Source organism: Aspergillus ruber, assembly GCF_000600275.1.
Source record: "Aspergillus ruber CBS 135680 unplaced genomic scaffold scaffold00037, whole genome shotgun sequence".
In the NCBI taxonomy this organism is placed as follows: domain Eukaryota; kingdom Fungi; phylum Ascomycota; class Eurotiomycetes; order Eurotiales; family Aspergillaceae; genus Aspergillus; species Aspergillus ruber.
In genome coordinates, this window is record NW_024467333.1 from 71,789 (window position 1) to 93,371 (window position 21,583).

The 21,583-nt window shown below is 48.1% G+C and overlaps 9 protein-coding genes and 1 non-coding gene across 10 annotated transcripts; 5 read left to right on the plus strand and 5 right to left on the minus strand.

The window, feature by feature from the left end:
* Nucleotides 1-282: 282 nt before the first annotated feature.
* On the minus strand, nucleotides 283-2,195 carry EURHEDRAFT_416640 (Mpv17/PMP22 family protein). The gene is given in 7 exon segments (XM_040783011.1): nucleotides 283-676; nucleotides 689-834; nucleotides 890-1,056; nucleotides 1,118-1,460; nucleotides 1,523-1,548; nucleotides 1,609-1,699; nucleotides 1,832-2,195. The coding sequence occupies 6 exon segments, from the start codon at nucleotides 1,895-1,897 to the stop codon at nucleotides 763-765; spliced, it is 765 nt and encodes a 254-aa protein (XP_040634885.1). The 5' UTR covers nucleotides 1,898-2,195; the 3' UTR covers nucleotides 283-676; nucleotides 689-762.
* EURHEDRAFT_t148 lies at nucleotides 288-380 on the minus strand. Its single transcript has one exon. It is a non-coding gene; the product is annotated as a tRNA-Cys (tRNA).
* Nucleotides 2,196-2,930: 735 nt separating the features above from the next.
* On the plus strand, nucleotides 2,931-4,558 carry EURHEDRAFT_381249 (uncharacterized protein; the record flags this gene model as incomplete). The annotated part of the gene is made up of 2 exons (XM_040779391.1): nucleotides 2,931-3,059; nucleotides 4,355-4,558. The coding sequence occupies 2 exons, from the start codon at nucleotides 2,931-2,933 to the stop codon at nucleotides 4,556-4,558; spliced, it is 333 nt and encodes a 110-aa protein (XP_040634886.1).
* Nucleotides 4,559-4,808: 250 nt separating this feature from the next.
* Nucleotides 4,809-6,722, minus strand: EURHEDRAFT_381250 (TRAPP trafficking subunit Trs65 domain-containing protein; the record flags this gene model as incomplete). Its single annotated transcript, XM_040779392.1, has 4 exons — nucleotides 4,809-4,977; nucleotides 5,034-6,153; nucleotides 6,210-6,485; nucleotides 6,548-6,722. 4 exons carry the CDS (start codon nucleotides 6,720-6,722, stop codon nucleotides 4,809-4,811), a joined length of 1,740 nt encoding a protein of 579 aa, XP_040634887.1.
* Nucleotides 6,723-7,037: 315 nt separating this feature from the next.
* On the plus strand, nucleotides 7,038-9,669 carry EURHEDRAFT_465369 (snoRNA-splicing protein PRP40; the record flags this gene model as incomplete). The annotated part of the gene is made up of 4 exons (XM_040785019.1): nucleotides 7,038-7,181; nucleotides 7,250-7,404; nucleotides 7,462-8,518; nucleotides 8,572-9,669. 4 exons carry the CDS (start codon nucleotides 7,038-7,040, stop codon nucleotides 9,667-9,669), a joined length of 2,454 nt encoding a protein of 817 aa, XP_040634888.1.
* A 282-nt stretch (nucleotides 9,670-9,951) lies between these two features.
* EURHEDRAFT_547143 (uncharacterized protein) lies at nucleotides 9,952-10,803 on the minus strand (the record flags this gene model as incomplete). The annotated part of the gene is made up of 4 exons (XM_040787470.1): nucleotides 9,952-10,258; nucleotides 10,289-10,367; nucleotides 10,399-10,711; nucleotides 10,786-10,803. The coding sequence occupies 4 exons, from the start codon at nucleotides 10,801-10,803 to the stop codon at nucleotides 10,039-10,041; spliced, it is 630 nt and encodes a 209-aa protein (XP_040634889.1). The 3' UTR covers nucleotides 9,952-10,038.
* Nucleotides 10,804-11,802: 999 nt separating this feature from the next.
* On the minus strand, nucleotides 11,803-13,491 carry EURHEDRAFT_249453 (ABC transporter family protein). The gene is made up of 4 exons (XM_040778098.1): nucleotides 13,279-13,491; nucleotides 13,119-13,215; nucleotides 11,995-13,066; nucleotides 11,803-11,926 (listed from the first exon to the last, which is right to left on the minus strand). Exons 1-4 carry the CDS (start codon nucleotides 13,310-13,312, stop codon nucleotides 11,903-11,905), a joined length of 1,227 nt encoding a protein of 408 aa, XP_040634890.1. The 5' UTR covers nucleotides 13,313-13,491; the 3' UTR covers nucleotides 11,803-11,902.
* A 255-nt stretch (nucleotides 13,492-13,746) lies between these two features.
* Nucleotides 13,747-13,899, plus strand: EURHEDRAFT_421952 (uncharacterized protein; the record flags this gene model as incomplete). The annotated part of the gene is made up of 1 exon (XM_040783350.1): nucleotides 13,747-13,899. A coding segment is annotated over one exon (153 nt), but the record flags the coding sequence as incomplete, so codon positions are not given.
* A 1,404-nt stretch (nucleotides 13,900-15,303) lies between these two features.
* Nucleotides 15,304-19,820, plus strand: EURHEDRAFT_381253 (chromatin-remodeling ATPase CHD1; the record flags this gene model as incomplete). The annotated part of the gene is made up of 2 exons (XM_040779393.1): nucleotides 15,304-19,652; nucleotides 19,706-19,820. The coding sequence occupies 2 exons, from the start codon at nucleotides 15,304-15,306 to the stop codon at nucleotides 19,818-19,820; spliced, it is 4,464 nt and encodes a 1,487-aa protein (XP_040634892.1).
* On the plus strand, nucleotides 19,671-20,462 carry EURHEDRAFT_249465 (uncharacterized protein). Its single transcript, XM_040778099.1, has one exon. It carries the CDS (start codon nucleotides 19,843-19,845, stop codon nucleotides 20,296-20,298), a length of 456 nt encoding a protein of 151 aa, XP_040634893.1. The 5' UTR covers nucleotides 19,671-19,842; the 3' UTR covers nucleotides 20,299-20,462.
* The last annotated feature ends 1,121 nt before the right edge of the window (nucleotides 20,463-21,583 follow it).

Here is a 21,583-nt window from a genome sequence, read left to right on the forward strand (position 1 = left end):
CTTCCGGTGAGAGAGTCGAATGCGGACAATAATAATAATACTGTATTAGGCACTGCTCTGTAATGCGTGGGAGGCCTATCGGGCTTATGCGGAACTGACATCAGTGTCCCTACAATCCATGACGGAATAGTCCGGGGTTGTTCTCGAGCCTCGGGAGAATAAAATAAACACATGGTGTAAGGGAATTATCAACAGCCGTGGGATTTTCGTATTTTCTTGTATGAGAAGAAAAGGTTCCGGAATGTGGGAGAGCCAAAAAAAAATAAAATAAAATAAAGGGACAAAAAAGGGCCGGGCGAGGATCGAACTCGCGACCACCAGATAATTGGCTACTTATTGGCACATTGCAATCTGATGCTCTACCACTGAGCTACCGACCCAACTGTTGAGGTAATAGCAAATAATTTTATACTATACCACATTTCCACAATGTTCATCTAGGATACCCCATTGAATTCCAGGTTTTTTGAGTATTCATCCAACTCCAAATCAGAGGTCAATTTATGAATTTGACTCTAAAGATAACCGACACGAAATAAGAGAAAATGGAAGAATCCTTTTGATACACTATAGCAAACCGAACACACCAGAAATATATATAACGCCTGTGCCTCGATAAAAATAAAAGACCTGCAGAAACAAACCAACAGAAAAAAAAAAAAATAAAAAAAAATAAAAACAAAACGAACGAAAGATACAAACATAGGAATAAATGTAAGCGTTAATCAATAAGTTTGCTGTGAACGTCGAGATAGGAGTTCTCTACTCTTCCTCGGCAGAGTTGGTCAAAGAAAGGTATGCGGTCCAGGCAATACCTATCACGGATACAAAGGGCTGCGAGGGGTCAGTGATATGTGCACACAGTCCTGTGAATTTCGAGTCAACTTACAATTTGGAACTGGATAGGTACGACCCGGAAGTTTAGAACCTGAACTGCAGGCCAGATGAGAAAGTTGGCTTTGAGAGTCGGGATGTATACATCCTGAAATTTGCGAGCCAGGGCCCGTCGACCACCACCTTCCGTAATAGTCATATAAGTGAAGAAACACACCAGACCTAGCACGATGGAGTTAGCAATGCTTAGTATGGCAGATTCACATGTGTAATGGATTCGTACCGAACGGCGCAAATAGAAACTGGTCCGCCGCGACCCGTTTCAGAGCCGGTATAGTCGGGTTTTTTTTTGTGAGTGGAAATGTTCGCGACAGAAGCCCAAACCACTGGAACTGGATGGGTGCCATGAAGAAACCATAGGACATGAAGCGGGTAAGCCTCTCAAAGTCAAATGGTGGTGGCCGATTGCTCGCAAAGTCCAATTCTCCCACAGCAGGTGGCTTTCTCTTATCGAGCTCATGAATCTCGATCGAGATCAGATCGCTGTCTGTTTCTTCTCTAGTTGGTACTTGGGATCTGTAGCCCGAGATCAACTGTGCAACGGTGTCTGCGACTCCACCAAGCACCTAGGAACATTATTCAGTATTCATTGACGAATTCGTCTGATTTCAACGGCAAGGATTCTTACAGCGTTGGTGACCATAGTAGTCAACACTTGAATGAGTTATCATATTAGTTGAGTGTCCAAGTGTTATAGTCGAGCAGTCATCTTACCCGGCCTCTCCGCATAATAGGAGTTGAATTTGGCTGCCAGCCGCGCGGCGATCACCATCTCAATTAGAAAAATTATAGCGTGAAGTAAGGGCTGGAGGTTAGAAGATAGGAGTACATAGTCAGTATACTGACTTCTAGTGTTCTGTGGAAGGAAGTAGAAGAGTTTATGGATTCCGAGTCGTTCTAAATCGCCATGGTGTGGAGAAACATAGTTAATACATACCACACGACCATAAATATACCTCCTATCTAGTCCATCCAAAAACCGGCGTCGCGCAAATGAGAGCATGTTGGAAGAACGAAGGAAAGGGGCAATAAATAAAAGAAAGGAAGCGCAGAAGAACGACACCTGATTCCAAAGCCAAAAGAATGGGGGAGGCAAGGCAGAATCGGTGGACCAGGCCTCAGTATGACGCAAAGAACAGGGTAAGGGGAAAGAAGGCAGCGAGAACTAAGAGAATAACAGCCGGTCGCAACAAGTAAGCGCTGAGCGTCCTCAACGTCCAGAGTAAAGATAAATGGCACACGGTAACTATACAAACGTCACAAAATGTCAAGTGTGGAGTTTCCATCGAAGATCACAGTGTTATCCGAGTCTCCCTCTGGAGGACACATGGGGATTCCGATCGCGCGATAAGCGGGCGCCAGAGCAGCCAATCACAGTACATAGATCACATGATATCAGTTGATGCTCAACCCTACCTTCTTCTTCTTGATGCTGTGACATTGGCATCTACAAACACATCCGACGTCAAATAGCAACTACTACTACTATTTGGCATCTACAGAGCTGTTGATACGTAGAGGATAGGACTAGTAGGACGGGAATGGACTATTTACGGACAATTATGACGAGTGGTTGATAGCATTGCTCTCTTTTTCATCTTATGAATAGTGCTTGACCTGCACTTGATAACAACACCCTCAACCATGTGGGAAGCGAGGAACGTTTTTTTGTCAATTGGCGCAGTGTTACTTGTTATACATCTCAAGTGATGGTCAATAGATTCCCTATTTGAAATTGAACACTTTCTTCAAAATCGAGGATTCAGGAGGCTGCTTAAGTCGCTACGAACTACCAACAAAGCATGTACTCCAGCAGAGGAGCAGGGAAAGTAAATAGATTCAATAAAGTCGTGTTTTCGCAGCAGAGAAGAGTTGAATGAAACCATCCAGCACAGGCTACGTCTCATCGACGAGAAGGATGCTTTGGAAAATCCGAAGGGACGGGATAATATTCTGAACCTAGATAACTGGAGTTCATTGGAAACAGCCAACGACCAGATCCAACATGCTAACCCTTAGTTAAAGAAGATTGGACAATGAGCCGTGGAAATTGGAGCTTCAAAGCATACCAGTTGAGGAAAGATGGGAGCAAGAGCGATAGAATTGCCGGCTCCGTCTTGGGTGCTGTGGTTGTGGGTGTGGATGCTGTCACAAGCCCCGACCAAGTATGTTAGTCAACAGCTGACATTAGGAAATATTGAGCTCTCGCACTGCTCTGTTGAATGTGGTTGCTGTCGTCGATGGGAAGGGCTCGACAGCTCGAGGTTTCTCAGACATGCCAAGAACCGACAATGAATGAAAGTCTACTTGATTGAGTGGGATCGTTTCTTTGTTTGGGCTTAATTCTGTGCCCTCACATGCTTGAAATTATAAGACATAGGTGAGTAGTACAAGTATGATCAAATTTGCTCTCGTGTTGTTGTTTTTCTTTTCCTCCTGTGTCATCCCCCCCCAACGTCGTTAACTTGTGTACGGATTGGCTTCAGCCGCAGTTCTATTTTCACTCCCAAAAGAGGCCGAAAAATGTCTAGCCTTAGGGGAAATGAACCATTTGTCCTTCCATCTCTTTCACTCATCCCGATACCCTTTTCCTCTATCTCGACCTAACCTTCATCCTTCCGCTTTTTGCTTCGTCTGAAGTTAATTGACCAAATAGCGATGAATCTTGAGTATTTATATATTCCAAGAAGTCCCAATCAGCAGTAGATTGATGAACAAATTTTTGAATGTCCTCAAGCTACGGCTTGATGAAGAAGAAGAGCTTAAGGCGCATTTTTTTTTTATTCTAGGAAACCTATGAGCCTTGTCAAGCTCATCAGAAATTTGATGGTGAGTGAACATCGCGTTACATTATTCAGACTGCGTCCTTCAAGCCTACACGGCTCGCCACAAACGAACCCTCTTTGTGCCCTCGAGTCGACCTTGCTATTATTCTAATAGTAGCCGGCAGAAAATATAATTAGATGAAGCAGGATAGACTAGAAGGATTCTTCGTCACCAAGGGCTCTCAACAGAGCCCCAACTCGCTTCGGTTTCTAAAGCGAGACGCACGTCAGCATGCAAAAATAGAGACGGGCATGGAAACGGACCGGCCGTATGAACTGAAAAGAAATACTACTCCATATGGTACGGTAGCTCACAGATGCAGAGACAAATTCCGTCGTGGTCGAAACGAAGAGGTATTCCACATACTTCACTGAGCCCTAGTTGATTGGAAATGGTTATGGGTAGGTATAAGTACTAAAAGATCCCAATGACACTTCTTGACCGGAAACTGACATAACACACAATTTATTAGCAATTATCCACAATGCCAGGAGGAGGGCCAATGAACCGGATGCGCCTGTATACGGCATCTGGACGAATGGCGAGAATTGGAAGTTGCTCTGTATTGATCATGGGTCGCGAATAAGATGATACTGCAATGGGATGAGTAACGTGCTAATGCTAACATAGCTAGATCTCGTGGTTCACTCTAGGCTGGCACGTCGACAAGAAGAAGATTGTTCTCTTGCTCAATATCCTCGAGAAAGCTTCTCATCTCGCCACGCTGTCTTCCACGTTGACCCGGAAGTCAACTGTTAGTGAAGCAACTGGCGTTGAAGTCCAAAGCGTGGGCCAGATGGACACTGATGATAATGGCGACAGCAAGGTGGATAAGTAGATCGATTGATTTAGTTGCTCGGGTTGCTTACATTCTTCAATGTTATTTATGACTGCATTCATTGCGCAGGGAAACATCACAACCTATAGATACGCAGTGAGCTGCTAATACTGGTGAATGTTGTATACATAAGTAGGTATGACCTAGGTGCACCGAAAATCGTCGAAGATAATCTTTATTATGTACTATTCCTTGGATATCATGGACTCATGCAAGCTATACATCGACAAGTCCGTTAACAAGAGTAACACTATGAAGGTCCCTTCCGATCAGTGGCTACAATGTCCGGAAGGTCTCTGATATCTGTAGTTTCGTTTGTGTTGACGTCGACCAGTCGCACAGCCTCCAAGTAGAGTGATCCGACAGATAACGGAAGCAGCTTCAATTCGGTTGAATGACACGTTCCGGGCAAAAGTGGACTGAATCAATGTTAGACCGATGCGCGACAGCGACAAGAGAGAGGCGGGAAACTTACCCAACTCGGACGTCGGTGCTTAAACAAACCAATTCAGCTTCCTGCCCAGATGCGCTTTTCTGCATCGCATGGACGATGTTGTCATCCGTCACTGCTTCTGCCACCTGGTTCTCCTTGCTGCGATTCGACATGGACGAAGACGATGGTCGAGCAACATGTCCCCGTAGGTCTGTCCGTTTCCTTCGTGGAATGGCCACCATAGCGAATTTCCGAGGCATGGTCGATCGGTTGACAACAAAGACTCCCCAAGAAAATGGCTTTCCAACTTCTACGCTAACCGGACCAGAGAACGAAATGGTCACCCCCACGTCTGTCACGGAATAGGCACGTTCTCTGAAAGAGCTCCGGTTGGAAGGAGGGTTCCCACTGTTTTGGGTCGGCGTCATGGGGAGACTCGTTGGGCGGTTGTTTCGCTGCAAGGCTTGACTGGGCCCACCAAACATCGGGTTAAGCGCCATGGAGAAATCCACGTTTGTTCTCCATCGCATGGCGATCCGTGGTTGACAGTTCTCCGCCAGGTTAATTACTGCTTCTAGAGAGATGTCTAAGGTGCTGACCATTACAGTCGTCGAGGGATTAGAATCAGGGCCGTACTCGGGAGTTAGTTTGTACACCAGGGTAACATCATCTCTCGGACGACATGTTATAGGTGGTTTGAGTCCCTGGACATCGGACAATGTTTCAATCGTACCATCAGAGAGGCTCAACTCTGCCTTGTTGAACGTGACATCGCAGTTTATAAATGGAGTCACTTCGAAATCGAGACTTGCAACTGTAGTGGGGCGACCAGAGTACGAATTTAGTCGCGAGTAACGTATTCTCGCACCAGTCGCGGGGACAACGCGAATCGGATGTCCAGATTGTTGTTGAACATTATAAATCGGGTCCTCGCTGTAAGTTGCCGGCACGACTCGTAAGAGCCTCGACGCAGGAAGGAATGGGTCTGTACGGCGGAAGGTCCTATCCGTCGACAAGGGCTGTAGGATATTGGTCGACGCAGGAACCAGAGACGGGAGATAGTCATCATCCCGGGATTCACTCTGTCGGCCCTCCGTCGGGTTCAGACTAGCAGATGCGATGAAAAGGAGGGATGGGTGTTGGATGCGAATACGAGGACGCTCTTGTATACCATCAGCATGGAAGTCATATACTCAAACCCAAGATATTTGTCCTTACTGAGAAACGCTGGAACACCCCAAATCACATATACGTGATTTCCACGTCCATTATCTCCCTCAAACTCATTATAAACCACCAAAGGGTCTTCATCCTTCCCGCTCACGGCCCTCGAAAATATCAAGTCTCTTGTCGGTGTCGGGTTATCCGCAACAGATTCGGCAGGATCAATCGCAAACGTATCAAGCCGAACTTCAAGATGTTGCAAGTGTTGTTTTAGGCTTTCTTCCGAGCAATTGGATAATCTCAGGACGACGCGAGCGTTGCAGAATTCATCTATATTACTGCAGATGAGTAAGAGACGGAGTTCGGTCTGGGGGTTTCAATTCGGTACATACCAAAGAACACAACAGAACGCTGGGGAATATATGATAGGACATCCGTCAGATCATCTGCACCGGCCTCCAGGGCAGACGTCAATGCAGCTTCCAGATCAATATCATCAGCATTAGGCACAACCGTGTCTAAAACGGCATGTCGTAGGAATTCCCCTGGAACCTCGAGGCTCGGCATTGCGATAAGAGCGCAATGTGCCTACCACATAAATGCGAAAAAAGGTATAATAGTTGATTCGTAGGTAATCCAGAGCAAACTGAGCTCCAGATATTAGCTGTTATTTGAGAGGAAGAATGAGGGTCTAGTGTTCAGTAGTTGTTGGTTGTTGATACAGTTCCGCGGCGGTTGTTATGTACAAAACGGTGCAAACAATACAAACAATGCAAATGATCTTGGCAGAGTAACGGTTTCTCCGAACAGCTTCAAGCTTCACTTTTGCTGCTGTTCGACCTACCGGTGTTTATTTCCCGGATTTAATCGCGACAGCGCATTATGAACCCGATGAATGCCCCATCGGGGCCGGCCTCCTTATGGCAGGAGGCTCGCAACAAGGCCGATGGGAGAGTCTATTACTACAATGTCCAGACGCAAGCGACGCAGTGGCAGAAGCCTGTTGAGCTGATGGCTCCCGTTGAGGTTTGTACTTTTGCTGGTTTGTCTTTGTATTCAGTGCGCATTGTTGATAATTTTTGCTTTTTTTACAGCGCGCGCTGGCGAATCAACCATGGAAAGAACAGACTCTTGATAACGGGCGAAAATACTGGTACCACTCGGAAACCAAGCAAAGCACTTGGGATATGCCGGATGTTTACAAAGAAGCTCTTGCGCAGGCTCAAGCGTCTCAACCTCCGCCCTCAGCGTAAGTTTCAATTCTATTTCGGAGGAGACGATAGTGATGCTAACCGAAAGACTGTAGGGGCCCTACGTTTGTCGCAGGCGGAGCCAATTCGTTCCCTTCCTATCCACAGCAGCGAGAGCGCGACGACTATGGTCGAGGATTCGGTGACCGACGGGGCGGCTATGGTGCGCCGGATACGAATGGAATGGCAGCAGTTGCCCCTGTGTTAGGCGCGCAGGTGGAACCGGAATATAATTCGTTCGATGAAGCGGAGGGAGCGTTCATGAAAATGCTCAGACGTCATAATGTCCAGCCCGATTGGTCCTGGGAACAGACAATGCGTGCTATCATCAAGGATCCGCAGTACCGTGCCCTCAAAGACCCAAGAGACCGCAAAACAGCCTTTGAGAAATACGCGGTCGAGGTTCGCATGCAGGAAAAAGACCGAGCGAAAGAAAGATTCGCTAAGCTCAGAGCAGATTTCAATACCATGCTGAAACGGCATCCTGAAATCAAATACTATAGTCGTTGGAGGACCATCCGACCAATCATTGAGGGTGAGACTATTTTCCGGTCTACGAACGATGATAATGAGAGGCGACAGCTCTTTGAGGAGTACGTTACCGAGCTTAGAAAGGTGCACGTTGAACAGGAAGCCCTTAAGCGAAAGGCCGCCATGGATGAGCTGGTGAATATCATGAAGTCTCTGGATTTGGAGCCCTACACTCGCTGGTCTGAGGCTCAGTCCATCATCCAGTCTAATGAGACAGTCCAAAGTGATGCTAAGTTCAAGTCCCTAAGCAAGTCTGACATGTTGACGGCCTTTGAGAACCATATTAAGGCTCTCGAACGAGCATTCAATGATGCGCGTCAGCAGAACAAGGCTGTGAAGCAAAGGAAGGAGCGCCATGCCCGTGAACAGTACATTGAGCTGTTGAAGGAGCTGCGGTCTCAGGGCAAAATAAAGGCCGGTAGCAAATGGATGACTGTCCGTCCCTTGATCCAAGAAGATCCTCGATACATAGGAATGCTCGGTAATGCAGGATCTTCTCCATTGGAGCTCTTCTGGGATGTCTTGGAGGAAGAGGAGCGTTCGCTACGTGGCCCGCGGAACGATGTTTTGGATGTGCTTGATGTGGGTAAACCTATCCAAGCTCGTATGACATTTTATCTGACTCACTACTTCAGGATAAACGCTTCGAAGTCGCACCCAAAACCTCCTTCGAAGAATTCAACTCCGTCATGCTTTCCGACCGTCGGACTGCAAACATTGACGCGGACATTCTGCAACTCATCTTCCAGCGTGTCCAGGAGAAGGCTCTCCGGCGAAACGAGGAAGAAAAGCATGCTGCAGACCGCCATCAACGACGGGCCGTCGACGCACTGCGGTCCCGGATCAAGCATCTGGATCCTCCTGTCCGGGCCACTGATACCTGGGACCAAGTTCAATCTAGGGTTGAAAGACTCGAAGAATACAAGGCAATTGAAAGCGACGAACTCCGCCAAGCCGCATTCGACAAGGTCATCCGTCGCCTGAAAGAAAAGGAAGAGGATGTGGACCGTGACCGTTCTCGAGATCGTGAACGCGGCGGCCGTCGAGACTACGACCGCGACCATCGATACCGTGGCGAAAGACGCGGTGCCCCCAGCCGCGTCAGTCGCACCCCCGAACCAGACGCCTACGAAGCAGATCGCCGCAAAGCCCAAGCAGACCGTGAACGCTCCTACCGCAAAGTCAGTGGTTTCTCACCCAGCCGCGACAAACGTGAAGATCGCGATCGTGAACGAGACCGTGACAGGGAGCGCTACCGCGAACGGGACCGCGAGCGTGGACGTGATCGTGAAGAACGAGATCGCGAACGCGAACGCGACTGGGACCGCGAACGCAGCGCCCGGCCCATTAGCCACTACGAGCGTGAACGTCGTGACCGTGAAGAAGAGCGTGAGCGACTCTACCGCACCCGCGGTGACCCGCGCGGCAGCCGTGATGAACTCGACTACGGTGGTGATACGCCCAGCACGAACGAGCGGCGGCGCAGACGCGACAGCGACTCAGAGAGTATGGCAAGTCGGTCTGTGAAGCGTTTTCGGCGGGATCCTAGTCGTGAGCGTGAACGTAGTCGGGGGCCACGTAGGGATAGGGACCGGAGGGAGCGGACTCCTGCCAGTAATGCCGGTAGTGCTGCACCTGCAGCTGCACCTGGCCCTGTTGAGGATGCTAAGAAGGTGGATGACAAGGCTATTCATTCTGGAAGCGAGGAGGGGGAGATTGAGGAGGAAGAGTAGTTTGATTGCACTTCGTTTTGCGAAAGTTGTTGTCACAGCATTCTGCTGGTCTAGTCACCCATCAGGTCCCTAGCAACGTACACTGGTCTACAAGGAACGAAGAAGCTATTACAATTTAAATAAGAGACCCAGAATCGATATGTTGACGCATCCTTGATAACTGAGTATATATACGTAGGAATATCAATATCAAAAAGTAACAGAATGAAATGCGATAAATGAAGGACAAGAGCAAAACAAAGCACTTCTCCTAACCATCATAGAATATATCTTTCATTGATAGTCATCTAAACCTGAATCCAAACCCGTCTATGCTTTGAAGTGTGATCAGGAAACGAATAAGTATTCAATATATAAACAGACAGTACATCAAAACAGAGACGGAAGGCTATTGGAACACTTGGCTAGGGAAGACAGAAGAAATCTCTCGTGCGTCTCTGGCTTGATTGTTGCTGCCGTATACCCAAATTTTGCTTCAAGCCAGCGTTGCCAGTCCCACTCAATCCAGTTTTCGAATCTATAGGTTCTGTCTTGTGCCTCACGCCACCACAGAAGGGGTGAGATATACATGCCTGGTATGACTTGGTCACTATCTCCGGAATATCAGAGTTATCGAAACATATCCCCGAGATCAATAAAGACAGTTCCACGATCAGTCAACATGATATTTCTTGGATGTAAATCACAAAAGGACATGTCTCATGTGTAGACCCATGTGTCGAATTTAACTAGACTTCATAATCTTTTGACGAGCCTCTTGAGAAAAGCCACAGGGTTCAGCTTCTAGCATGAACGGCTCCGGTATAAAATCAATCAGAATGAGCCGGACACTGCGCTTGTCTTCCTTCGGCCCAGGAACAGGGATGTCAAGGGAATAAGTCCTATAGTACAGAGGAATCTTAGAGCCTTGGAGGCCCGAAAGGGCCTGATAAGCTGCTGTTTCATTGGTATACTCTTTATCAGCAACCAGGAATGGATTGGTGTAGAATCCATCATCATCCATATAGATAAAAATATACAGCTTAGCCACCACCTGCTGGCCCTGTGAAAGGTTCTCAATTAAAGAATCTTCCGTGAGAACTTCAATCACAACCAGTTGAGCATGCTAACGGTTACCGATTTGCATTGAGTCATGAATCTGCAGTTCAAGACTGGATGAGCATATGGCCCTTGTAATGGAGGATATTAAAGGCTTATTCAATAGGATGCAATTCCTACATTTTGCCACGCTCCTCATGGCTATCAAAGGTGCAGCCCTTGAAAGTTTCTAGCTGTATTGGAGGAGGAACATGTTGCCGGACAGTAAGCTGGCATCTTTTGACATAAGGAATCCGGGGCTTTGTCTTGTCAAATGGTCTCGTCGTCTTCCGCATAGCAGGTGCTATCGTCAAGCAACATTGAGTTTTGGATTCGTTTCGGTTCGATCTGATATGTACAGTTTAAGAAATAAGTATAAGATGTTCGCTTGAGGAATAAGCGAGAGTTGGGAAAAAAAAGGGGGAGGGAGAAAGAGAAACGATATGAATGGCCACATGGGCACATGATAATTGTACCTTTCAGGGACGTTGACACCGGAGATTGCACTGTATTAAGATTAATCAACGATAGATGCATGGCCGGTTACTTGGAACGTAATAAATAGCAATTATCGACTCAAATTCAAATAGGATAAACGAAAGGCAGCCGGTCACCTGTCTGAGTTTGACCTCTTCCTCTCCTAGTTATATCCTCACTAGTAGACATCTAAAAGAAATCATAACATCATCTGAGCTTTTGCGAAACCAAAGAAACTCCGATGATCAATGCCCAATCCATAAATTAACATTTTCCGGTGCCCACAAACACAAAGCCCTAAGGAAACTCCTATCCTGGAGTTCCCCGAGAAAGTAAATTGAAATACTCAATGACATGCTGGCGTCGGATGGGATGGGCGATATCGAGATGACTGTTTGACAGTAACCTGCGAGGAAATTAGGGAGGACAGACAATCCACTCCTACGCAGAATCGTCATCGTCATCGTCATCACCATCATCCTCCGTCGCGCAAGCCTCACCACCGTCAAAATGGCGCACACCACATCGACGCCGTCTGCTCTGAGCAGCAGAAGTCTTGAAAAAGCCGGAACAATTGACTAGGTTCTTTCGTCTACCACGACGTCGGTCTTGTCGCTGGTGGGTGTCGCGTCCATCACGCCGGTGGTGGTCGCGGTTATGCTTGCCAGGGATGCCCTTTTCAGCTCTCTTCTTCCAAGAAGTACTATAAATCAAATGGTCAGTCTTTGAACTATGATAGAATATCTTTTTGAGTGCAAGAAGACTACTTACGTAGTTACCGTTCAACTTTTGCTCCTGGTCCATCTGGGACTGGTACTTGTTGATACGGGGACGGTAACTGTTGGGGTCACGACGGAAGGTGACATCCAAGCTGCGCAGGAAGCTGTTGCAGCCAGTGACCAAGGACTCGGGAGAGTTGGCGTGAGCGTCAACGGATGGTTTGCCGTCGAAGACAATGACACGGTCAGCAAGGTAGGTGGCCATGATAAAGTCGTGCTCGACAATGAAGGCAGTCTTCTTGGCGTGCATGATGAAACGTTTGATGACTCGAGAGGCAATGATACGCTGCTCGGAGTCTAGATACGCACTAGGCTCGTCAATCAGGTAGATATCGGCCGGCATACCAAGTGCCAAGACAATGGCAACACGCTGAAGTTCACCACCAGACAGGTTCTGGACTTCCTGGTCGATGAAATCGTCGATTCTAAGGGGCTTGTAGACATCGGTCTGGAACTGAGGGGACAAGAAAGAAGCCTTGATTTTCTTGAAGAAAAGCTGACGCACGGTACCCTGGAACTTGGGAGTGATCTTCTGGGGCTTCATACTGATGTGCATGCGGGGAATCGTAGCATCGCCGTCCGGCTTCTCAGCACCAGCAAGCATCTTACAGAAAGTAGTCTTGCCAGTTCCGTTCTCACCCATCATGACAACAATCTCAGAGTCGGTAAACTGACCGCCATCAATGCGCAGCTTAAAGTTACCCAGGGTCTTGGTCATGCTGGGGTAAGTGAATGCACGTCCCCTGTCGGCCATGAAATCATCACCAGCCTCGGTGAGACGGAAAGAGAGGGAATCCTCACGGAATCGCAAGTTCTCGGTGGGAATGTGACCATCCAAGAAGATGTTGATACCCTCACGGACGGAAGCAGGGAGGGTGACAACACCATAAAGCGCGGGCTTTCCGTAAAGCACACAAATGAAGTCGGAGAGATAGTCTAGCACGGACAAGTCGTGCTCGACAACGATAACATAGTCATCGGGACGGAGCAATTCACGGATCGAGCGGGCAGCGGCCAAACGTTGCTTAACATCGAGGTAAGACGAGGGTTCGTCAAACATGTAACTGGAGCATTGTTAGGACCGTCCAGAGTAGATATGTGAAAGGGTTGTCTTACACATCGGCCTTCTGGACACAGACCATACCAATGGCGAAACGTTGCAGTTCTCCTCCAGAGAGCTGGTCAATGTCACGGCTAGCAACCTGGTGAAGCTCTATTCAAAAGATGTGAATGTTAGCGACTGTACCATCCGCGGAATAGCAAGGAAAACCATTACCAAGGACGTCCATAATGTGCTCCAAGTTGTCCATCTGGGTTCGAGCTTTGATCAGGTCCTTGACCCCCTTGACCGGGCCCCTGACAGCTCTCGGAATCTGGTCGACATACTGAGGCTTCACGACAGCCTTCAGATTGTCCTCGAGCACCTTGGTAAAATAGTCTGCGTTTCATTAGCAACAGTCCTGATCCATCAAATGTGAGCAAATAACACGTACTCTGCAGCTCAGAACCACGGAAGTACTTCAAGATCTCTTCCCAGTCCGGAGGGTTCTCATAGCGTCCCAAGTTGGGCTTCAGCTTTCCACTCAGAATCTTTAACGCCGTACTTTTTCCGATACCGTTGGTTCCAACGAGACCGAGAACCTGACCGGGACGGGGCATGGGAAGACGATGGAGCTTGAAACTGTTGGCCGAGTAGCGGTGGGTAACCTGGGTCTCCAAGTTGGTAGGCAAGTTGATGATATGGATAGCGCCGAACGGACATTTCTTGGGACAGATACCGCAGCCAATGCAAAGGCGTTCGGAAATGAAGGCGATCTTGGATTCGGGGCTCACTTCAATACAGAGCTTTCCGGTACGGACGACGGGGCAGGACTTCTTGCACTCCTGGCGACATTTCTGCAAAATGAGTATCACTGCCACGTATTTCAACAACTTAGGCTCAGTAATCGTACCTTCGGTTTGCACTAAATGAGACAAAACCTCCTTTTAGCAACCATCTTAATCCATCGTTGTAGGGAAGGGGGAAAGGGTTGCGAACCTTGTCACTGTTGACAATAGCAATACTGAGCGACAGAACACCAGTCAGTTTCTTCCATCTAATCCATATATATAAGATGAATGCCATACCGGGTCAACTTTTCAGACATGGTGTCTGATATCGCGCGATCTCAACTATACACGTTGGGGTTGTTGTGGTGTATAATGTGAGGGGAGAAAGTGGGCTGTAAAAAAAGAGAAAAAAAATCCACAAAAAAAGCGAACCCAGCTAAATGGCCGATGAATGACCTCGACCGTAGTAAAACAGCACACAAATATATAGGTATTGTCCAACAACTGCAATGAGGCAAAAGAGTCAGAATGAGAGAGAGAGAAATTTGAGAGGGCAGTTGATGACAACTTTTTTTTGCTGGCCTCTCTTATTCTCGTTATTATTGTTCGTGGGCGTCTAATTTCAAAGTGCCTGAGGCATAAACAACCACATTATTTGTGAGACCACTAATTGGCTGTCAGGCTATGTACCGGTCCGGATATTGATCCTACACTCACGTGATGAATAGGCAATGCTAATCCAAATTGGGACTCGCTTGTGCCACCACGTGATGCACGTGACACACACATGGCCTTAATGCCTGATTTAATAGGCCTCAGGCACCAACACAGCCGCCGACGACCAACTCAGATTCTCTCACTCTTTCTCTCCCTTCTTGTCCGTTCATCTTCCCCCACCACTTCGACGCCCCAGTCAACCACCCACCAACCCGCATTCGTTCCTTTCCTCATTGATCTTTTGCATTTCCCCAAATCTGGGGTCGCCAAGCTATGGATCGTGAGTATATTTCTGTCATTTCTTAGCCTTTTTATACGTGTTGCAAAGAGGCGTGCCCGGCTGGGGTTACTTCTCCACGTCTATCGACCCACCGCTAAAAGCTCAAGAACTTGTATATTCACGTTGCTGAGGACGTTGATGAATATTTCTTAGGCTGAAGACTCGTGTTATTTCATCTCCTGAGTCTGATTCTGCCTTCGAATCTGATTTTTCACTGCTTGTCTCATCATTATCTCTTGTCGCGTTTTCATCGCACTCGTCATCAAAATCCATCATCCTACATCATACCTCATTTTCTGCTAGACCTCTTGGGTCTTTTGTTTCCATTTAATTGAAAACTGAGTCGCGTATGTCTGATTTACCCCCTACTGCCTCTTGCATCTCCGTCCGGTCTCGCGTGGTGTCTCAATGCTGATTTCTTCATCGTCGATAGCTACTAGCGTGGTGATCCCATCTACTTTCCCGTCTTCTACCATGGCTGCGGTTGCCAATGGTGACATGGCCTCTCCGGTCTTCGATACAGCCAGTGCTCAGGACGAGTTCGCTGGCAATGATTCAGATAGCAATGCCTCCCATCCTCCTCGCGACGCATCCGAGTCCTACGAAGCTGGTTCCCCCGATGCGGACGGGGATGAAGAAGAATTCACAATCGAGAACGGGCACCAGGAGAGCAGCCCCTCCAATGATGAAAATTCTTCATCCTCAGAAGCGAGAAGGGGTGCCAAGCGCAAATCCTCTTCAATGGATGAAACCCAATTCATGAGGCAGAATCCTGACCTCTATGGACTTCGGAGAAGTGGTCGTGCTCGCAAAACGCTTCAAATAGTTGACTCGGATTCGGACTCAGATGCAGTCGCGCCGCGTACACAACGTCGACGCCAGGTTGCACCCCGGCAAAACTCGAAACGTCCCTCTCACTCCGCCACTCAGTCGCCGTTCTCAGAAGAAGAGGAGGACAATGATGAAACTGAAGATTCGGACAGTGATGAGTACGGAGGACCTCGAGCTCGTGCCAGCAAGGCAAAGCGACGACGTCTGCTACAAGCCGTGTCGAGCAATGAGCCCCCTCACGGCGAGGTTCGTTTCTCCACCAGAAACGCATCCAGGGTCTCAAACTATCGTGAGGACGATGACGAGTCGATGTTTGAAGATGACCCTGAAGATGTGTTGGAGAACTACTGGGCGAATGATACGGTGGAAGAAGACAACCGTCCTGCGGTGGATGTTGTCCTCAATCATCGCTTGAAGGAAGGTGTCGATCCCAAGAACACTGACTTGGATCGTCACCACTTTGAATTCTATATCAAGTGGCAAGGGAAGTCACATTATCATGCTACGTGGGAGGTGTCTGAGACCCTCGCCAATTGCCGTAGCACCCGTCGCCTTGACAACTACATTCGCAAAATCCTGTCCGAGGATATCCGCCTTCATATCGACGATGACGTGCCACCGGAGGATCGTGAAAAATGGAACCTGGATCGCGAGAGAGACGTAGAAGCAATTGAGGACTACAAAGTAGTTGAACGCGTTATTGGTATGCGTGATGAAGAGGAGGGCCCCGAGTATCTCGTCAAGTGGAAGCGTCTCTTTTATGATTCCTGCACTTGGGAGAGTGAAGAGCTCGTCAGTCAGATTGCCCAACGGGAAGTCGATCGCTTCCTCGACCGCTCATCCCACCCTCCCATCTCTGACAAGTCCGAGACCAACCCCGCGACGCGTAAAAAGTTTGAGACGATGAAGGGCACTCCGAGCTTCCTGCAAAACGGAGAGTTGAAAGAGTTCCAAGAGAAGGGAGTAAACTTTATGGCATACAACTGGACCAGGAATCGCAATGTCGTCCTCGCAGACGAGATGGGTCTGGGAAAAACAGTACAGACCGTGGCCTTCATCAATTGGTTGCGCCATATAAGGCGCCAGCAGGGGCCCTTCGTCGTCGTCGTCCCGCTATCGACTATGCCATCGTGGGCCGAAACGTTCGATCACTGGACACCGGACTTGAACTACGTCGTCTATAACGGCAACGAAGCTGCTCGGAACGTCCTCAAAGAGCATGAACTCATGCTGGACGGCAATCCTAAGCGCCCCAAGTTCAATGTATTGCTCACTACCTATGAATATGTCCTCCAAGATTCCGCGTTCCTCAGCCAATTCAAGTGGCAATTCATGGCTGTCGATGAAGCCCATCGTCTGAAAAACCGTGATTCTCAGCTTTACATTAAGTTGCTCGAATTCAGATCACCGGCCCGTCTCCTCATCACTGGCACACCTATACAGAACAACCTTGCTGAGCTCTCCGCCCTCCTGGACTTCTTAAATCCAGGTGTGATCCAGGTTGATGAAGACATGGATTTGAATGCCGATGCTGCGTCCCACAAGCTTGCAGAGCTGACTGAGTCTATCCAGCCTTTTATGTTACGACGGACCAAGTCTAAGGTCGAGTCTGATCTTCCTCCAAAGACCGAGAAGATCATTCGTGTCGAGCTTTCGGATGTACAGTTGGAGTATTACAAGAATATTCTGACCAAGAACTATGCGGCTTTGAACGACGGGGCCAAAGGGCAGAAACAATCTCTTCTGAACATCATGATGGAACTTAAGAAAGCAAGCAACCACCCTTTCATGTTTCCTACTGCCGAGAATAAGATTCTAGACGGGTGCATACGCAGGGAGGATATACTGCGTGCGATGATCACCAGCAGTGGAAAGATGATGTTGCTTGACCAGCTTCTAGCCAAGCTGAAACGTGACGGCCATCGTGTCCTGATCTTCAGTCAGATGGTAAAGATGCTGGATCTCCTGGGGGACTACATGGATTACCGTGGCTACACCTATCAACGTCTCGACGGAACTATCGCTGCTGCTTCGCGTCGTCTGGCAATTGAACATTACAACGCGCCCGGCAGCAGTGACTTTGCGTTTATTCTCTCCACGAGAGCAGGTGGACTTGGTATCAACCTGATGACGGCGGACACGGTCGTTCTATTTGACTCAGATTGGAACCCACAGGCGGATTTGCAAGCCATGGCGCGAGCCCATCGGATCGGACAGACAAAACCTGTGAGCGTGTACCGTCTAGTGTCCAAGGACACCGTCGAGGAAGAAGTTATCGAAAGAGCTCGCAACAAGCTCCTTCTCGAATGGATTACTATCCAACGTGGTGTCACTGACAAGGAAGCGTCTGAAATCCAGACTAAGATGGCTCGTGGAGGCATCGTTGGCGAACCAAACTCGACAGATGATATTTCTCGTATTCTCAAGCGCCGCGGCCAGAGAATGTTTGAGCAAACTGGCAACCAGGAGAAGCTGGAGCAGCTCGACATCGACTCCGTTCTCGCCAATGCTGAATTGCACCAAACAGAGCAAGCCGAAGAGATCCAAGCAGATGGTGGTGAGGAGTTCCTCAAGGCGTTCAACTATGTCGATATCAAGGTGGACGACCTCACCTGGGACGACATTATCCCCAAAGAACAACTCGAAGGGATCAAGGCCGACGAAAAGAAGAAGGCCGATGAACGGTATTTAGAGGATGTCATTGAGCAGAATCGACCACGCAAGCGCAATCAACCCGCGGAAGAGGGAGATACCCGCGAAGAGCGTAAAGCAAAACGGCAAGCTAGAGCACAGGTTAGCATGGATGATGGGAACGAGTCCGACAATAACAAATCCAGGGATCCGAAGCGACCGCTTATTGAAAAGGAATACCGCCATCTTATGCGGGCATTCTTACGCTACGGTGACATTGAGGACCGCGAAGAAGATATCATCCGGGAGGCTCGCCTGTTGGACCGTGACAGAGAGACCGTCAAAGCCTCGCTTCGTGAAATTACCGACAAAGCTACTGATCTGGTGCGAGAAGACATGGAAAAATTAGACGCACTGGAAAGGGCAGGCAAGGTGCCAACGAAGAAAGAAAAGAAGGCAGTTCTCTTCGATCTCCACGGGGTGAAGCGACTCAATGCATACACCATTGTCGAGCGACCTGCTGAGATGCGCATCTTGAGGGATGCGGCGGCCCTGTCGGATTTCAGGAACTTCCGTGTCCCGGAAGCTACCAAAGCTCCAGATTACACCTGCAGCTGGGGTGCACGGGAGGACGGTATGCTCTGCATTGGCATTTCTCGTCACGGGTATGGTGCATGGACTCAGATTCGAGATGACACTGATTTAGGACTCGGCGACAAGTTTTTTCTCGAAGAGCACCGGGTGGAGCGAAAGACTGAGCGGCTTACTACCGAAGATAAGTCGACCAAATCACCTGGTGCGGTGCACCTCGTTCGTCGTGCGGATTATCTATTGTCTGTGTTGCGAGACAAGGTTACCAATGGCTCCAGTGTCAGCGCCAGAAGGGCCGTTGAAAACCATCACCGCAACAACCGGAAGAATTCTCGCGCCCCGGCCAGTGCCAGTGTATCGGCATCACCGGCTCCTTCGATGTCTCGCAAGGGCCTAAGGGAGGCAGATCGGTCGAGAAACCGGTCTCATACCCATCGCGACAGCATGGATAGACATCATACTCCTGATTCTCGTGCCAGATCTGTACATCATAATGATCGGTCTCGTCGGGTCTCGGATGCCTCAAGCGAAGAGGTGCGTCGACGCAAGAGCGGCGAGAATGGTAGCTCTGGAAAAGAGGATATGTCTCGGTTGTTCTTCAAGCCCATCCGGGAAGATCTCAAGAAGGTGTCTGCGGTTACAAAAGAGAACTTTGCGAACAAATTAGAACGGGCTTCGGAGTTACGGCGTCTTCTCGGCTTAATTGGTGACTTTATCCGGAAAACTCTACATGGTGAAAAGTCGCTACATTCCCTGGAAGTACGGTTATGGTAAGTTGTCCTGGCGGAACAAAATAGGATCATAGTTACTCACTATATGATAGGGATTATGTTTCAGTCAACTACTGGCCAAACAAGGATGCAGGGGGGGCCAAGTTGCGCGAAATGTACCAGAAACTGCATGCGCATGCAGTCAAACCCGTGTCCAACGGAAATTAGATGAGCACGAGCATATTTCGGCATGTTTTATCATTGTACGGACATGATCTCTTATTTTGTTATCTTTTTATATGTGTGTGATTTTCTTGCGATTTTGTGCAATCGCTTTCTGGTGGTGCTATCCAGCGTTTTCTGTTGCGCCATATCCCTTTTTTGTCTGCAGCGTTGGGGTTGCATGACTCTTTCGTTTCTTCCTACCAGGCCCATCCAGTCTATATATAGATGGACCTGGCAAGGCCACTTGTTGATCATGCGTTTCTTTCATTTTGCTTGTCTGTTTCGAGGTACATATGCATTGATTGGGACAGCATGGCATCCGGCGTACGGGGACGATTCGACGAAGCGCAGAAAGCGCAGAGGTGCTTTTTCATCATTTTTTTATATGAAAGATCTACTTGCATGGCGTGGTGGCGTTGTTCAACTATACTCTCAGATTTTGTGTTATATATTCATCGAGTCTCGGTCCCTGACTTCCTGACGCAGATATTGTTTTATTTACATACCCGCATAGTTGGAACACAGGGTCCAATGTACTATGTTTGGGTTGGTTATCTTTGCTTCGTGTATCTTATATTCATCAGGGATTCGTCTTGGAGTTTGATTGGTATCTGATGTGTTTTATGTTCCAGTATGAATTCGATTCCACTACGGTATCTCATTCCCAGTTCGGCTATACATCAAGTGCAATACCGCCAACTTGACAATCTTCAGTTTCTCCAGCGAGGCATCGTCCGGTCCTTCCATAGTAGATACGATTTAGCTGAAATCTCCACGCTACTTCTCTATATCTATACCCTAAGATAAGATGAAATTGAAATATAAGCTGACTGGGAGGGAAAGAAAACGGCGAGGGCCACGTAGCAGGGTATGTGATGGCAATATTTGCGCGAAAATAAATGCATTGGCAGCGAAGCAACCCGCGAAATCCGAAAGAACAAATTCAAGATTCGATGCCTCCAATCAAACGCCAGACCCTAGTTCCCGTGTGACAAAGTACGAGTACTCCGAACAAACAAACAAGATAACCCTAGTCTAATGTATGTATGCATGCATGCATCTGACTTATTCGCCTGGTGATCAATCAATCCGTACATAGTTAGTATAGTAGCTCGACTATAGTATGGATACCCTCTCCCAACCATACATCTTGCAATTCACTTAGGAAGATGTTTTCCGGTGCGCAGAAGCTGGCCTTATTAGTATTCGATCGGGCAAATGAGATAGTGATGGTGACATACATGGTGGTAAAGATAAGATGGGACGATGCGTCTGTGACCTTCGGCTGGATGTCCGTAACGCCTAACATGCCGAACTGGGTTTCTAGTCTGGGTGCATTCTATATGAGTATAGTATAGCAGACAGACAGGAATGGGGGAGGGTATACAATTGGTAAATAATAGGTTCGTATATATCATAAGCTCTATCGCAGGAATATATGACTGTGAGATTCTGTAATGAATCGCAGAGTTAGTTGAGCTTGACTTGACTGCAAGTGTGCGCTTACTGGGCGTACATATGAAAAGACCATTTTTGCGTGTAATTCTGAGTTTGCCTATTTGCTCTTGAAATCTTAGACTAAGACGAGAAATCCCGTTTTTATATATTCAATATTCAATTCAGGACTGACCTTCAGCTGACGGGGAACCTGCAGCGACGGCCATGTAGGCAGCATGCGGAAAGGATCACCCTAGTCTGTTTGATTGGATACCTCAAGAAAAAGCAGACAAAGGATTACTTACAAACATGCACAGCACCAGAGTGAG